Source organism: Dioszegia hungarica, assembly GCF_025882075.1.
Source record: "Dioszegia hungarica strain PDD-24b-2 chromosome Unknown MKK02contig_8, whole genome shotgun sequence".
Lineage (NCBI taxonomy): Eukaryota > Fungi > Basidiomycota > Tremellomycetes > Tremellales > Bulleribasidiaceae > Dioszegia > Dioszegia hungarica.
In genome coordinates this window covers 3,509,163-3,525,242 of record NW_026515770.1, presented here as the reverse complement: position 1 = coordinate 3,525,242, position 16,080 = coordinate 3,509,163, and the positions used below count along the sequence as shown (strand labels likewise).

At 57.4% G+C, this 16,080-nt stretch overlaps 6 protein-coding genes across 6 annotated transcripts; 2 read left to right on the top strand and 4 right to left on the bottom strand.

Annotated features, from left to right (window-relative positions):
• Nucleotides 1–367: 367 nt before the first annotated feature.
• Nucleotides 368–3,068, top strand: MKK02DRAFT_45086 (uncharacterized protein; the record flags this gene model as incomplete). The annotated part of the gene is made up of 6 exons (XM_053093229.1): nt 368–521; nt 620–839; nt 884–1,089; nt 1,139–1,233; nt 1,291–1,439; nt 1,490–3,068. 6 exons carry the CDS (start codon nt 368–370, stop codon nt 3,066–3,068), a joined length of 2,403 nt encoding a protein of 800 aa, XP_052946155.1.
• A 160-nt stretch (nt 3,069–3,228) lies between these two features.
• On the bottom strand, nt 3,229–4,245 carry MKK02DRAFT_45085 (uncharacterized protein; the record flags this gene model as incomplete). Its single annotated transcript, XM_053093228.1, has 1 exon — nt 3,229–4,245. One exon carries the CDS (start codon nt 4,243–4,245, stop codon nt 3,229–3,231), a length of 1,017 nt encoding a protein of 338 aa, XP_052946154.1.
• Nucleotides 4,246–4,787: 542 nt separating this feature from the next.
• Nucleotides 4,788–5,741, bottom strand: MKK02DRAFT_45084 (uncharacterized protein; the record flags this gene model as incomplete). The annotated part of the gene is made up of 1 exon (XM_053093227.1): nt 4,788–5,741. One exon carries the CDS (start codon nt 5,739–5,741, stop codon nt 4,788–4,790), a length of 954 nt encoding a protein of 317 aa, XP_052946153.1.
• Nucleotides 5,742–6,339: 598 nt separating this feature from the next.
• On the bottom strand, nt 6,340–8,314 carry MKK02DRAFT_26996 (putative acyl-CoA dehydrogenase; the record flags this gene model as incomplete). The annotated part of the gene is made up of 11 exons (XM_053087289.1): nt 6,340–6,480; nt 6,546–6,674; nt 6,726–6,856; nt 6,901–7,022; nt 7,069–7,088; nt 7,138–7,484; nt 7,534–7,635; nt 7,684–7,771; nt 7,876–8,073; nt 8,151–8,213; nt 8,264–8,314. The coding sequence occupies 11 exons, from the start codon at nt 8,312–8,314 to the stop codon at nt 6,340–6,342; spliced, it is 1,392 nt and encodes a 463-aa protein (XP_052946152.1).
• A 426-nt stretch (nt 8,315–8,740) lies between these two features.
• Nucleotides 8,741–10,661, bottom strand: MKK02DRAFT_33584 (uncharacterized protein; the record flags this gene model as incomplete). Its single annotated transcript, XM_053088748.1, has 4 exons — nt 8,741–9,703; nt 9,750–10,200; nt 10,246–10,480; nt 10,529–10,661. 4 exons carry the CDS (start codon nt 10,659–10,661, stop codon nt 8,741–8,743), a joined length of 1,782 nt encoding a protein of 593 aa, XP_052946151.1.
• Nucleotides 10,662–11,561: 900 nt separating this feature from the next.
• On the top strand, nt 11,562–15,478 carry MKK02DRAFT_26719 (uncharacterized protein; the record flags this gene model as incomplete). Its single annotated transcript, XM_053087245.1, has 16 exons — nt 11,562–11,937; nt 11,983–12,091; nt 12,147–12,318; nt 12,367–12,780; nt 12,829–13,249; nt 13,296–13,557; nt 13,607–13,882; nt 13,937–14,104; nt 14,153–14,212; nt 14,263–14,357; nt 14,405–14,500; nt 14,555–14,632; nt 14,684–14,821; nt 14,882–15,188; nt 15,239–15,353; nt 15,410–15,478. 16 exons carry the CDS (start codon nt 11,562–11,564, stop codon nt 15,476–15,478), a joined length of 3,156 nt encoding a protein of 1,051 aa, XP_052946150.1.
• Between the last annotated feature and the right edge of the window lie 602 nt (nt 15,479–16,080).

The following is a 16,080-nucleotide window of genomic DNA, read 5'->3' as shown; positions in this document are numbered from 1 at the left end:
AAGGGGCACAAAGGACACCCCTTATCGCCAAAGGGGAGATTGAGCGTTCGCGCTCGCTGCGCAAGGCCCATTGCCTCCTCTGTCCTACCCTTCCGAGCGGGGTCGCTTTCTCTTTCAGATCACACCACTCACTTCACTGCCTCACTGACCACCACCTAGCTAGTCCACGCTGTAGGGCTTTTCTTGACTAAGTCAGGATAGTCCCCCGACGGTCATTACACCGCACCACCACGAACAGATACGACGACAACGGAGCCGAAGGGGTAGCTCCTCCTGCACCGCCACCAAACCAATCTCAATCGCTTGTCGCTCAGTTTGAGGCCTCATCCTCCCAGGGCAAGGTCACGATTTGAAGCACGGGTCGAGGATGGCCATGGCAAAGTTCTTCATACCTGATACGGCCCCCTTATTTGCGTATTCGGGATCTTGGGTCCCGGCTTATCATCCTCGCGGAGATGGATTTGACGAGACATTCCACCAGACCGCAGATGGGAGTGATACTGTCTCGTTCAACCTGACCGGTAAGCCTCTTCTCTCCCTTTCACACCTTTCCATCATACCGCCAACAACTCACACATCTTCATCGCCTCTTTGACCAAGTCCAAGCTGACGACCTCAGCATCTTCCCTTCACATCTCAACACCCTACAGCGATAGCCCTTCCTCCACGCTCGCAAGGTGCGACGCCCAGTACAGGATAAACGGCTCGGACTGGGCGGACGGGTGCGACGTAAGGCATTTACCGAGAGGATGGCATGCGGTGGATGTACGGCCGAAAGGAGGGGGCGGGATGCAGTTTCTAGGGATAAGGGGGGAGATCAGGCTGGGGAGCGATGATAAGTGAGCCATATCCTTCGAGCCAAAGAGTCGGGGCTGATCGCTAGACACCACAATACGACGATAGACAACTTATCTTCCCAATTCACCTACACCCCCTCGGCTAGCTGGACACTCATCACCTCAGCGGGACCACTCGGGGCTGTGCAGAACCAGACGGCAGCTGGGGTATTTGGGGATAAGGGCGGGTTCTATAATCGGAGCTTGGGGCTGAGTACGGCGCAGGACGCCAAGGCGGAGTTTAAGTTTAAGGGTAAGTCCCGCGCCACCGAGTGAAAGTGGAGAGAGGGCTGACGGTGTAGGCGAGGCGGTGTACCTGTATGGGCTGAGCGGACCGGAGATGGGGGTGGGGGAAATCATGTTGGATGGGCGGAGTGTGTCCACTGTGAATATGAGCGTGAGTACCCCTTCCCGTTGTCAAGGGGGAAGTGACGTGGAGCTGACCGCCTTTCAGCTGCCCTGGCGAAGCTACCCCTCCCTCATGTTTATGGCTGGGGATCTGGACGGGTCGGTCGAGCATACTGTTTCGTACACCAACTCCCTCGCTGGGTTGTCCGCCGTCATAGACTATGCCGTCGTCACACTGCCTGGAGCAAGCAGCACGTACGTGACCTTCCCATCCTCAGGGCCCAGTCCCAGTGCTGACGTATCAGACCAATCAACCTCGGGCTCATCCTCGGTGCCGCCGCTGGCGGGGTCACCTTCGCCCTCGTCCTCTGCATTTTCCTCTACTGCTACATCATCCGCCGTCGGTCCCGGCGTCGGGCTACTCCATCCCACCGGTCTCCCTCCCACCCCTCATCTGCCGGATACGCAGACACCCCGAAGTCTATCGACGCATGGCGCAAGCAGTCTGGTGGTGCTCGATCGCCCAGTAGCCCCATATCCGTCGTCTTCTCCGAAGCCTCGACTGCGCAGCTGGTCAAGATGAACCAGCCAAGCCCGCCGGACTATCTGGGAATCGACTACCCCGACTATATCCCGTACAATGGCCCGGTCGAGAAACGGCCAACATCACACAATACGCCGGCTCCGCCCAATATCGTCGGCGCTTCGCCGTCGGCAGCGACCTGGCTGGCCGCTCAGAGCCTATCAACCAGTCCGCAGACTGGGAACAGCTCATCTCGTTGGAGCCAGACATTCCCCTCGGGGAGCTCGTCTCGTTCTCTTACGTCACCTTATGCGTCCCGGAGCGGCTCCTCCTCGTCCGGATACAAGTCTACCACCTCCCCTGTCCGTCCATCACCACCCAAACGGCAGAACAGTCGGGATACTACTCTATCATCGCTCGACGTCCCCCTCACTGCGCTCGAGTACTACTCCATGCCTCGCAGCTCCCCAGCCAATATCCATCCGCGCGATCCTTACGCTTCCCCCAGCGATGTTCCCATGACAGCAACCGACCTCTTCTCCGTCCCATCAGGCAGGCAATCACTCCAACGGGACTCGCCCTTACCTCCCTCCTCGGCGGGGTCCGAGCTGACGTACGCGCGCAATGCGACCATCAGCATGGCCACATCGAGCAGGGTGGAGATGGGACAAGGTGTCGCCCGGCTCTGGCCCAGCAGGGCTGCTGTTCCCTCGGCGATGCTACAACCGGACTCGTCCCGGGGCGTCACTCGTCTCCCCCGCAAACTTCCTCCCGTCAGTCCCGCCGGCAGCTTCTCCGCACTATACGGTACCTACACCAACCCCACCCAACCCCCTTCCGCACTCACAACGAGCCAATCCCGATCCACACGGCAACTCCCATCCGCCATGCCCTCCTCCGCGGCTCTGGCCGCCTCTTCCCCCTCGGCCTCCGGCCCGCCGACACCTTCGCTCCGGCGCGGCGTGTCCATCAAATCAGTCAAGACAGTCCGGTCCTTCTTCTCGGCCCTGATCTCGGGGGGTGATATGCCCGCCGTACCCCGCTTTGAGCGCGAGGGTCCCGCGAGGCCGGATAGTGATCTCTTTGGAGATTCGGTGTCGGTGTCCAGGCGGCCGTCGATCAATGAAGGGTCTGGGCTGTATGGGGCAGGAATAGGGTTGGGTGGGAATGTGGGCAGAGGAGAGGGAGCGGGTGTCGGAGAAGGAGGTCAAGGAGGTCAAGCGGGGTATCGACATGCCCCGCAGCCACTTCGGCTACGAGGGTCGGAGGGGCAGGGACCGAGGAACCTGTTCATCGAGCTGAACCCGAATAGTCCGATGACGGTAGTCAGCAGACCGGGGAGCGAGCAGCCGTTATGGTGATGAAAGAAAACCATCGGCGGAGTGCGATTCAGATGGGGCTTGACCGTGCCGGGATCGCTGGGTACTTCAAAATATACTGATAGCCACTGAGAGTAGTGTATACATGCCTAATCACGAAGCTATACTACCAATCCTCACCCGACCCAATGAACAATTCCTGTCACTCGTCAACCTCCATGTGGTCGCCTGCATCCGAGGCCCCCTCGTCAGCCTGATTAGCGTAGAATTCGTGCTCGGCCTCCTCGTCTCTGAAGGTACGCCACAAGATGTGCTCCAGCCCCGTCAGGTGGGTATCCATGCTCTCCCTGCCTGCCAGTCCTTCGAAGCCCGGCCATTTCGCCTGCGATCGGTCGAAGATCTCTCGGATTGACTTGTTGACCGCTCTCGCTGCTCGTAGTTGCACAGTCTCACCTCGGTCGTCCACGCCTGTCTCCGATTTGCCAACATGCTGCGTCGATGGAATGGCACGCTGGATGAGCAGGCGCTCTGCTTCGCCAATCTGCTTGAGATAGCTATCCAGTTTCTCCTCGAGGCCTTCTTCATTCTCCGTTTCGAAGGGCTCACAGATGTCGTGGATGATCGCAGTCCGCTCTTCCGCAACACCGGCGTCGCCGTCAGAATTGGACAGAGTAGGCGTGACGGTGATGCCCGTAGGGTAGCGATTGCCCCTGGGAGGCAGCGAGACGCTTGTTTCCCCAACGGGCAGGTGCTGAACGGCGCTTTCCCATAATGAGTGTGGCACTGCCAACGAGAGGCGAAGTACGTCAGGGCTCTGGCGTACTTCGTTTTGACCCTGCTCTGAGGTGGACCTCAACCAATCCCTTGCGGCATCGGCTCTTCTGGCTTCCAGGTTGTCCCTTATCTGGAACCTTTGATCGGCCCAAGCATCCACAGTCTTGGCATCAGTCAGCCACTGTAAGACTTTGTGGAATGCCGCCGTTTCGGCTCGGTTGATTTCCCTTGTGGGCAAAGCACTTGAGTATGCCTTCAGAGCGGCCAACTCGGAATCGAGGCTGGAGAAACGATCGTGATCGGCGAGGAACCGCATCACCTCGCTGTTCCGGGCGTCGATTTCACGATTCTGGGCGGCGATGGCATCGATGAGCTCCTTCCTGACCTCGCCCTGCACCCACACAATGTCATCGACCGTCATCGAGAAGCTGGCGTCACCAGACATGCCTGTGAGAACGACAAATGGGGGTTGTGAGGCGAGATAAGCAGTTGTGTTAGCGGGAATGATGTCTTCGAAGAGCAGGTGAGGTACAGGAATGTGGAAATGCAGAGGAAACAGAGGGGTGATCGGCCGTCTTATCAAGTGCGCGAGGCAGACAACTTCGCCACCCATATGAACGGAGTGACAATGGCGTGCTTGGTGCTAAGCCGCATCCAAAGGATGACTACTTGGATCATTCTAGACGGCACACTGGCCACGAGCCGAGCGTGGCAGTGTACTCGCCATCTGACCTACACGACCCGGACATCAGTCCTGACTAATCCGCTGACGGTGGCAGGAGACCAGGGAGGGAGCGGCCGCTATGAAGACCGATTCAAGCGAACGTCAAATGGGATTTGGTGGCCTCAGCACCGGCTTGACTGACGTGTGGGTTGCCACCTTAAACAGCATATACATCGCCTCCAGGCCAGTTCTGCAAGGACTGCTACAAGTATAAAAACCCAGCCCATCAAACGACATCACTTGTCCACCTCCATCGCCTCGGATTATGTCCCCTGGAATTCCTTCACGACCCCCTCAAACTCGAACATCCTCTTCACAATAGACTCCAGTCCAAGGAGACGCTGGTTCATGCTTCGACCGTCCGTCACCCCTTCAAGGTCAATGCTCGCAATTTGCGGGTGATCAAGGACGTCACGCATCCACTTGTTGGCCGCCCTTGCTGCTGACAGCCGGTCCGACCCCTGCCCACTCTCCTCTTGAGTGCCCCCATGATCCGTCCCACCGATGCGCCCTTCAGCATGCTGCCCAGCAGGTAAAACTCGTTCAATGATCCGGCGCTCTGCTTTCCCGACCTCACTTAGGTATCCGTCCAGCTTTCCTCTCAGGCCCTGGTGTTTACCGCCGATGCGCTCGCAGATATCGTCGATGACCTCTGTCTCGTCGTCCATCTTTGCATCCGCGTCGACCTCGGACAAAGTCAGCGCGACAGTAATGCCCTGAGGATAGCTCCTGCCCAGGTTAGGGAGAGCAATAGTGGTTCCCTCGGTACTTGAAGCCAGATGCTGCCAGGCGAGTGCCCAGGTTGCACTTGGCACAATCAATCCGAATCGATCCACAAGAGGGGTGTCGACAATCCCACTGTATCCCGTGAGGGAAGTGGAATGCAGCCAGTCTCTTGCCGCCTCACCTCTTTTGGCTTCGAGTTCGGCCTCCATATGTGAATACAGTTGGTACTGGGTCCGCACAGTCTCGGCATCAGTGAGCCACTCCGACACCTTCCGCCACGCCGCAGTCTCATCAGATGTCAAGCTCCTGGCACGCGAAGCTGTGGTGTAAGCTTGCAGGATGGCCAGTTCGGGCGCGAGGGAGGAGAAACGGTTGTCAGCCGCGAGGAATGTCGCCTGTTCGCTGACCATGGCGTCGACTTTGGGAATCAGATTCGCGATGGCTTCGACGAGATCGTTTCTGATCATGCCCGCTATCGACGTGGAGTCCATGATTGTGAAAGCGATCGCTGTGGGCTGTAAGGCGGTTGAGCGTGCCCTGGACGCGAGATGCTGCTGCTTGGAGAGGAGTCTGGATGTAGGAATGAGGCACAGCAAAGGGGACAGAGGGGGACCGGGGGGGGGGGGGGAGGGGGGGGGGGGGGGGGGGGGCCTTATGTAGTGCGAAAGGACAGACAGTCTCGCCCCTTGCGCGAAAGGAGGGCTTATGGCGTGCTCAGCACTGTATCGGGCAATCCCTTGTCACATAGTCTTAGAGCTGGATGGGACAGCCCACCGGATCGGTCGGAGTGATGCAGGCGAGAATATTCTAGAACACTCTAGAGGGAGGACTTCCCGTGAATATCGATGTGATGGTCGACGGTGGTCAACATCAGCGGCAAGGTTGTGCTTACCGAGTAGGTGTTGTGACAGTGAGCAAATCCAGCAGACTGGCTGCTCTAGACGCACTATCAGCAGGTAGTCCAACTGTCTAGACTCAGTCGCTCAGTCCACAGTAGTGTCAACAAGTCAGCGCGCAGAAGTACACTATGCATCAACATCAGATCAAACTCTTCTTACAAACCTCCTTTCCAGATCCAGATACGGTGATTTACAACTTCGCCTTGACCTTGCCGTGCGCCTTGAAGAGCGCCTCCTCCCTTTTGCGGACCCCATCATAGCGCTCCCTGAGCATCGGTACCCGCTTGAGCTCCTGCTTCCCGATCTGCTGTACATGGACCTCATCAGGACCCTATAGAGATCAGCTATACTCTTTCGTCATCCCGTCAGGAAGACAGGGGGCGGGAGCTAGCTTACATCGGCGAATCGGAGGGTTCGGAGCTGGGCGTAGAAGTATGGCAGGTGCGTGTCTTGGCAGATACCCTCGGCGCCGTGTACTTGGATCGCGCGGTCGACTACGCGAAGAGCCATAGTGGGGACAGTGAACTGTTATGTCAGCGATTGACCCCTTGCTACTGAGTGGCAAAGAGTGCTCACCTTGGAGATACCGATATCCTTCATGGCGGCCTTGGCGCCGTGCAGGTCGATCTGCCTTGCCGCAGCCAGAACAAGCAGGCGGGCTTGATCGATCTCGGCGCGGGAGTTGGCAATATCAGCAAGGATGGTACCTGATGATCAGCTCAGTCGGATAATTAGGTGCAAGGGGACTGACCGTGCTGGTGAAGCTCCTTGCCGAAGGTCTTCCGGATTGGGTCGGTGACACGCTGCATGAGCAGCTCGAGGGCCTTGCTGGCCATTCCGATAGACCGCATGCAGTGGTGCAGACGACCAGGACTATCGCGTCAGCTAGACCCACAAGCGAAAGATCGATCCAGCTTACCCGAGTCTAGCTTGGATGATCTGGGAATCAGCTCCGTCCTAGACTGCATGAAGTATGACCCAGACTTACCTCGAATCCCCTTCCGAGACCCGCCCGACCGCCGACGATCCCCTCCTCCACGCCAATCACGACATCCTTGTACTTGACCTCGCAGTGCCCTTCGGGGGCATCATCATACCCAAAGACTTGGAGCGGTCGGACAACGTCAACTCCCTTCGAGCTCGGTTGGACAAGGACGAGCGAGTGACGCTTGTGTGGCGAAGGGTTGGACGGGTCGGTCACTGCCAGAACAATATGGATAGCGTTGCGCGGGTCACCAGCGCCGGAGATCCACCACTTGTGGCCGTTGACGATGACCTTGTCGCCTTCTACGCGGGCGGTCGTGTTCTTGAGGTTGGTAGCGTCGGAAGAAGCGACTATGATGTCAGCGCATGCCAGGAAGAGCGAGGGTACGAGGAGACATACCTCCATACTCGGTCATGGAGAAACTACTCCTGATCTCCCCCTGGAGCAAGCGGCCGAGGTACTTGTCCTTCTGTGCCTGGGTGCCGAATCGAGCAAGGACCTCTGCACTACATCAGCGACGTCCACCGGCATGCTTCGGCCGTGACTGACCCATGTTCCCGGTGTCGGGAGCAGAGCAGTTGGTGGCCTGAGGAGCGAGGATGACAGAGTGACCCATGATCTCCGCCATGACCGCGTACTGCAGCATTAGCACTCTGTCTCTGAACATCCTTCTAAGACTCCATGGTGTCGGATCGACACCAGTCGCCTCGATCTCGCCCGCGCCAGCCCATGAACACTCACCTCGAGATTGGTCAGTCCGCCTCCCGATCCACCCGCCATCCCCGAGAACTCTCCCTTACTCAACCACAGATTCCACAGACCCTGCTTCTTGGCCTTGTTCTTGAGCTCCTCTAGGACGGCAGGAATGGACTTCCATCGTTCCGGACCGTGAGGCGCGAGTTGGGCATGGAAGAGGTTCTCAGCGGGCAGGACGTCGTTCTACTCGATCAGCTAAACCTCTCCCCTGGGAGTTCCGCTGAGGAACGAAGACGTCTCAGCTGAAGAACAGTACTGACCTCGACAAAGTCGATCAGAGTAAGCAAAAGCGATTTAGCGCGCTGCGAGAAGAGAGGCTCGACCTGCCCGATCAGCCTTTCGTCTGGACTGTACCTTTCGCGGTGAGACTCACAAGACCCCAAGCTCCGGACGGCACGTATTGAAAGATGCGCTGGTCAGACATATTGTGCTGTAGCTACTGGAGATGAGAAGGATGAAGGGGGATCGAGAGATGGCCAAAAGTGTGGGGAAATTGGTGGACAAGGTTGCTTTCCGGTTGTGCAGTAACCGGGCCGACCGCTTCACCCGGCACGGCGCCCGCGGTGCATGTGCTCGAAGCTGGCCTAGTGTGGTCCACACTAGAGAGTGCACATATAATGCCAGACCATCTTCCCTCACCTCAATAATACAGCTGGGAACGAGTCCTGAAAGGGGAAGACAGCAGCTTAGGAAACGCATAATCTGTTACATATAGCCTTGTCGGCGTGATTCATGCGATGGTATGTCGGTTGTACGTATAATATGAAAGGGCGTGAACTATGTAATGAACAGTGAGGGTCTACTACCCGGGAATCTATGGTCTTCTTCTATACAGCTACTCCTTCTATCCCTATGCCTGAGCCCCAATCAAAACACCGACCTCGCCACTCTGATCCGCCCGCGTCACATCATCAAGACTCTGGACCCGACTGAGTATCCCCGGCCGGACCTCTGGCACCGCCGAGACGATCCGGAACTTCTCGCTTGGTGGGACCGAAAGTGTCCACTTGTCCGCGACGGCGGCCTGTGGCTGACCGAAGGGAGCGGCGGGCTTGGGACCCTGGGAGTTGAGCTGGATTTGACGCAGGCGGTCGGCGTCGGTGGAGCGGGCGGAGTGGGAGGAGGCGTACGATCCGAGGGAGTTGAGGGATGAGGAAGAGCCAGCGGAGGAGAGAGCGGGGGTCGAGGCGCCGGAGGCTACCTCGCCGTGCTCCCGCTTCATGTGCTCGACCTCCATACCACCGTCCAAGATACCCACGCGCATCATGGCGAGCAGGTTGTGGGCAGCATTGGAGTGGTCGTAAACACCACCAAAGAAGGCAGTGGTGGCGTCCGTTCCGATCGACCGCTTGATGAGGTGGGCACCACCGGGGTGGTCCTCGTTGAAGCTCGAGCAGTCGTGGATGAAACCGTGGATGGCGACGAGTGACCGCTCCTTTGCCTCCGCCTGGAAGTCGTCCCAGCTGATGACCGGGAGCTCGTTTGAGCTCTTGGGCCAGTTGAGCGACTCGCCCTGCTCCTGCAGCTGCTGGAGCTTCATGGTGTACTGCCCCTTCTTGATCTCGTTGTCCGGGAACCGCTTGAGGTGGGACGCGAGGCCGAAGATGGACATGGTGGAGATGAACCACTTGGTGGGGTCGTACTGGAACCACTTGATGGCGTTCCGGAAGTCCATGGGGAACTGGTGGTGGAAGTTGTGGTAGCCCTCACCGATGGTGCATAGGGCGGTGAAGAAGTGGTCGCAAGGGGTGTGCTTGTTGTCGAACGGCTTGTCTCCGAGCCAGTGGGCGAGCGAGTTGACGCAGAATGTGGACTAAAGGTCAGCGATAATTCATTACTGGAATGCAGATGGGACTTACGTGGTGGACAAAGAGCAACCTAGCAGCGCCGGCAAAGAAGAAGCCGCCCTTCCAGTCTCCCCAACCAAGACCAGCAACGAGCATGGGGAAGAAGACACCCATGAACAGGAGCAGGGCAAGGTAGTTCTTGTGTTGCCACCGGACGACGCGGTTACGAGTGAGGTCCGAAATGTCGGCGACACCAATCTTGCCTCGCGGCTTGACGATCATCCATCCGACGTGAGCCCACCAGAAACCCTCGTGCGCAGAGTACGGGTCGAGCTTGGTGTCGGTGTACCGGTGGTGAGCGCGGTGGCCGCGTGACCACCACTTGATGGAACCCTGGACGGCGCCGGCGCCAGCGAGGGAGAGAGCGTACTGAAGGGGGAGGGAGGCGTTGTAGGACCGGTGCGCCCAGAGACGGTGGTAGCCGGCGGTGATACCCAGACCAGTGATGTAGTAGTAGATCACGCTGAAACGTCAGCGGCAGTCAGAAAAGTTGAGTGAAAAGACTTACGACCAGATCGCGGTCTTGGTGTTCCATGGCACCGTGGCGACACCGTAGATCGTCAAGGCGGGTGTGATGGTCAACGCCAGGAATGAGATCCACTGGATGTTCCAGATGAGGTTCTTCCACGTCACCGGTGGCAAGTACTTTTGCTTCTCGATGGTGTGGGAGACGTAGTTGTCTGGGATGTTGGCGTCGGACGGGGTGAAAGTGGGTTGGATTTCGGGGATGATGGCATTGCCGCCTGCAGTGTCAGCTGCGAGCTCTCGAAGATAAAGCGAATCAGACTCACCAGCTGGCTGAGCGGCCTTAGCATCAGGAGTGCGAGGAGGGGAGTAGGCGGGGTCGGTGCTGTCAGCCACGAATGGCTGGCGGTACATGGGTCCTCGCTCTTGCTCAGGAGTTTGGGGAGTGGAGGACGCCATCTTGGGATGGATAGTGGCGAGAGGTGAAGCGGAGAGAGAGAGGATGAAGGGTGGGAGGTTGAGGTTGAGTTTGTAAAGTGGGCCTGGTTTGGCAGTGGTGAAATCGTCTAGAACTGTCTAGAACGATTGGTCTGTATTCGTGTGGATAACTTGCGGGAGGTTTTGGTAGGTTGTAGAAAGGCGAAAGAGGGAGAGATGGGCCGCAGAGAGAGTAACTCTTATAGCCCTGTAGTCGGCAATCGGATTGACAGTGTCCATACCTCACCCACGCTCGGTCCAAGAGATTTAAAGTGGAGCGGTTCCCCACCACAAAAATTAGATCCCGCCACATCTCTTCTGGCTCGGTTTTACTCGGTTTCACTTGCATTCTCGCATCCTTGCGCTCAGAATCCCATGCATACTATCCAGGCTGCTCGCTGCAGCTCCCTATGCGTCCACAGGAGGCCAGATTGGAGGAAATCGTGCTTGGGACGGCATGCCTGCCATCTGCCTCTCAAAGGGATCCAAGACCCTCTCGCCACCCAGAATTCCTTATCTCGCCGACCGATGCCGTCACGATGCGTCACGATTCTAGAATCTCCGATCTGTTGGGGCAACCCACGGCGGACACTGCCGCCGCGATCGGCGTGGAGCTCCACATGCACCCCCCCATCCACGCCGGACACTACCGGTGAACACGTGGAAGCGGAGATGGCCCGGATAACCGGGCTGTTGACAAGCCCGTGCGACGTGATCGTCGTCAGCTTGCGTCGCGGCGCGGGACCGCAGAGGCAACGACGTCAAGCGTTCCTTGCTCCCTCTATCGCCCAACTTGGTCTCAACTCAGCGCCTGTCGGGTATCAGTATCAGCGGAGAATCGTCGATCCAGCTCAGAGACACCTCGCTTAATCACCGCATACCATGTTCGACCCCTCACTCAGCAGCGGGCGCAACAACCGCGTCAACCTATCGACAGGCGGCGCATCCTCCTCCTCATCGCTGCTCGAGAACGTCCGGGCAGAACGGCTGCTGCGGGAAGAGCGAATCAAGCAGGAGAGGGCGGCAGTGCTCATTCAGCGAAGATGGCGAGGACGGAGAGAAGGCGACAAGGTCAGGCGGGAGCTGCTGAGTCAGCTGGATGAGCTGGTGACGAGTGATGTGATTAGCTCGGCAGAGGTGGAGAGAAGAGCGAGAGCGTTGGTCATCATGAGTAGATGGAAAGGGTCTGTGGAGGTGACCGGGAGGGTGGATAGGTTGTTGATGGGTCTAGTCAGGTCTGGCCGGGAGGTAGATACAGGTAAGCCGTAGCTTGTCCCCCGCAGAGCTGAGCTGATACGTACAGATCATGGCGGACTGCGGATCCTGACCCCTTTGAGACGCAACGCTGACTACACCTCTGTCATAGCTATGATACTGCGGCGATTGCTCGCCCTTATTGACCAAGATCCCACGTGAGTCCACCTGAATATCAAGGCTGAGTCAAAGTGACAGTAGCTGACGAGATAGATCTGCAGCATCAGCAGAAGCGCTCGCCTTCCTCGAGTCGACCTCGGATCGCAAGTCGTACGAGAAGATTGGGTGCTCGCCCGCAGTGATTTCCGAGCTGGTGCAGGCGATGGGCAGAATAGGATGGGTAGATGGCCTGGTCAGGATACTGGCAAAGCTCGTAATAGCCAGCGTGAGTTGATGAGCCGTGTAGATGCTGCGGTGCTAGCTGACTCACCAGCAACCAAAGAAGAAGCATCCGACACTTCAACCGGTCGTGCGACTGCTTACCGCTCCGATCACACTCGCCCCTGCCTCTCCCGAACCGCTGGTCCTAGAACCTCTGATCAACCGCCTCCTCGCCTTCCCCGCTTTACCCTCCTCCATCCCTCTCGCGTCCCTTACTCACCTGTCTCAGACACTGCCCATCTTCACCTTGTTGCTCCCATACGCAGCAAGTCATCCGTCGATACTGGACCAGGCCGATCTCGGTACCGAGCGAGGGAAGACATACCTCATCGCCAATCTTGTCACATTCGGTATCACCGGTGGCCTCTTAGCGCGACACGGCAGCGGCGCAGCAGCAGCGTGGGTGAAGGTCATGCGGCACCTGCTCGGCGGGGTCGGGGCTGGATGGGGATTGTGGGCGGAAGGGGTGTATGAGGCGAAAGAGGAGGACATCACGATGTCATCCGTGAGGAAGGACGACTCGGACGATGAGGATGTGGATATGGAGCCAGCAGGTCCATCACTATCAGCGGCCATAGTCGGTACTGTGCAACCCTTACCGGCTCCCAAGCGACCCCGACAAACCCGCCCACTCCTCCCTACCAACATCTCCAGCAAACTGCTCCTTCTCGCCTCTCCAGCACACATGTCGGCTCTAACGACGGTCCTTACCTCTCCGGCTGCCAAGGCTCCCACATCGCTCCTTTTGGACTTTTGCGGCTTCGCGTTGAATCTGCTGTATGCGTTTAGGGGTACACCGAAATGGGAGGGGACGCTGGATGCGCTGCTGGTGGGACAAGCGGGACGGCAGCTCATGAAGCGAATCTGGCGCGAAGGCGTACGGGGAAGGTGGAGTGGGAGCCAACACAAGTCCAGCTGGGAATTGTTCGGACAAAGTGAGCTCAGTGTTGACGATCTATCGGAGGTAAGCTGACCCTTTAGACCCGCAAGCATCGACACTCCTCCTCGCTACCCAGATGTACAGCCACTACCTCCTCCTTACACCCGACGACGAGTTCTTTGCGCCAAACATCAACCCGTTCTCGCTGGATGAGGTCACCGAGATCTCGGCGGTATGGCGTGATCTGGCGTATTGGGCGTACATGAGCGGAGTGGATGACTCGGCCGGAGAAGGAAGGCGGATGGGGAATGATGATGAGAGAGGGCTGATCACTCGGGCGATTGTCAGAGTGGCGGAAAGAAAGTGAGTCCTTCCGTCATGTCTACCAGCGCGTGACGTACTGACCGGCCAGTTCTCGCCGGCAATTCTTACCTGACAATCACTGGGTTATGATTTCCCGGAGCGAAAACGAGGCCTTCATCGAAGCGGCCGTCCTGGAGGATGCGGATCTCATGGGGGATGCCGACGCAGAAATCCCCGAGAACGAGCTCCCTCGGCATGCTCGCGCCAAACAACGGCTCAGTAAGCGGCAGATGGCGTATCTCAGTCCGAGGCTGGGTTTGTTGAACAATCTGCCGATGACGGTGCCGTTTGTGACTCGCCTGGAGATCTTTCGTCAATTTGTCGAGTGAGTCTACAGCTGTGTTGATAAGAACGTCGTTCATCCAGCTGATCGGTTTAGAGCGGACAAGCGGAGGTTACGGCTCGATATGCGAACGCAAAATCAGAACTCGAGGTATTATAATGGGGCTACGATCCATCGAGACAAGTTATCGGAGGATGGGTTCAGACAGCTCAATAACCTGTGCTCGTTCTTGAAGGGCAGGATACATATTACCTTTATTGACCAGTGAGTTCACCAATCACCTGAGACGCGGGAGTAGGCTGATCCAGCTAGATTCGGTGAGGAAGAATGGGGCGTGGATGGTGGAGGACTATTCAAGGAGTTCTTGACTGGGTAAGTCTCGCTCTGGCGCCGAGAGATGGGGCTGGAGCTGATCTTTATAGTCTGAGCAAGGAGGTCTTCGACACTGAGCGCGGGCTGTGGCTTGTGAACGACCAAAATCAGCTGTATCCCAATCCACACGAATATGCCACAGAGGGTAAGCTCGGTGCCCAACGCAAAGAAGGATGATGGCTGATGAGACAGCACACCAACTCAGCTGGTACAGCTTCATCGGCCGTATCCTTGGCAAGGCGCTATATGACGGTATTCTCGTCGACGTCTCGTTTGCTGGGTTCTTCCGTGAGCTGCTTGATGCGCGTGACCGGTGTAGGAGAAGGTCAGCTGATATGGTAGTTGCCAAATGGCTCGGGCGGCAGTCGTATCTGGACGATCTGAACTCGCTGGATGCGGAGCTCTACAAAGGCTTGACTAGTAAGCTGCGACTTTTGATCTGCAGTAACCTGGCGTTAGCTGACACTGCAGTGTTGAAGAATTACACTCAGCCCGAGGATCTCGCTCTCAACTTTACCATCTCGAAGGATGAGTTTGGGGTCAACAAGACTGTTGACTTGATCCCCGGCGGATCAGATATCGCTGTCACCGCCGAAAACAGGGCCGAATGTGAGCTTTCCGACTCGCTTGCCCCAATCACCCTGCATAGAGTACAAAGCTGATATCCAGATATCCAGCTTATCTGCAAATACAAGCTCGACCGCCAAATCGCCGCCCAGTCCCGAGCCTTCTTTGACGGCCTCTCGGACCTCATCGACCCAAAGTGGCTCCGGATGTTTGATCCCAAAGAGCTTCAAGAGCTTATCGGAGGCGAGGAGAAGCCAATCGACGTGGATGATTTACGGGCACATACGACGGAATCGGGATTTATCAATGGGGATACGACGAGATTGTTTTGGAAGGTCGTCAAGGAGTTTGACCAGGATCAACGGCGGGCATTAGTGCAATTTGTCACGAGCTGTGGGAGGCCCCCACTGTGAGTTGGCTCACCCCCGAGTCATGACGGGACTGAAGCTGATGCCTTAGGCTTGGGTTCGCACATTTGAACCCTAAATTCGGATTGCGATTCGCAGGCCCGGATCAAACTCGCTTACCGTCCGCTTCGTCCTGCTTCAACCTGCTCAAGCTACCAGGGTATACAGTATGTTATATCCCACCGTTCGTGTTTGCGTACCGAGTTCTACCTGACGAATCCAGGATGCGAGGACGTTGAAGGCGAAATTGTTACAGGCAATCAATTCAGGGGCGGGCTTTGATCTGTCATGATGAGATTCTGATCGGAAATGTGTGGATACTGTCGTTGTATATAGCTGAGTATGATATCTGCTCGTGCACCTGCTATCGGCTGCGAGCGCGGCGCTGTTCGCGTTATGTAGAGACCTCGGCCAAGGCATGATGTCTGGTGCGTGAGCGTGCCTAGCGTGAAACTTTCTGGCTGTTAAGCTTTCTGAGGAATGCTGTCTGCTCTGAACGGAGTCCAGCCCAAGTCCAGCCTGACAACGCTTGGCACAGCATCAGTCCTCGGAGCCACCGTCAAGCGATGCTACATCATGCAATAACACCCAATGCGTACCTATCTACTCCAATCCTGCCGGATATGCGGATACGATTAGGGCCAAATCCCACTTACCCCGACGGCGCTCAGTCCCACCGTTCGCCGAGTCCAGTCCCGGCCCGGCGTCATCGCCTCACCATCCTCCCCTGATCCTTATCATCAATCACAGCAATTTCCAGCACTACATCCGCTCCAGTATGGGTCGATGGTACTGGAACTACCCCGTCTCTTTCCACCCGGCGATGGCGTGCCTCCTCCGCTGGCGGCCGGGGACCGATCGACCACCCTCCCCGCGTTGAGTCCAGGCTATCTT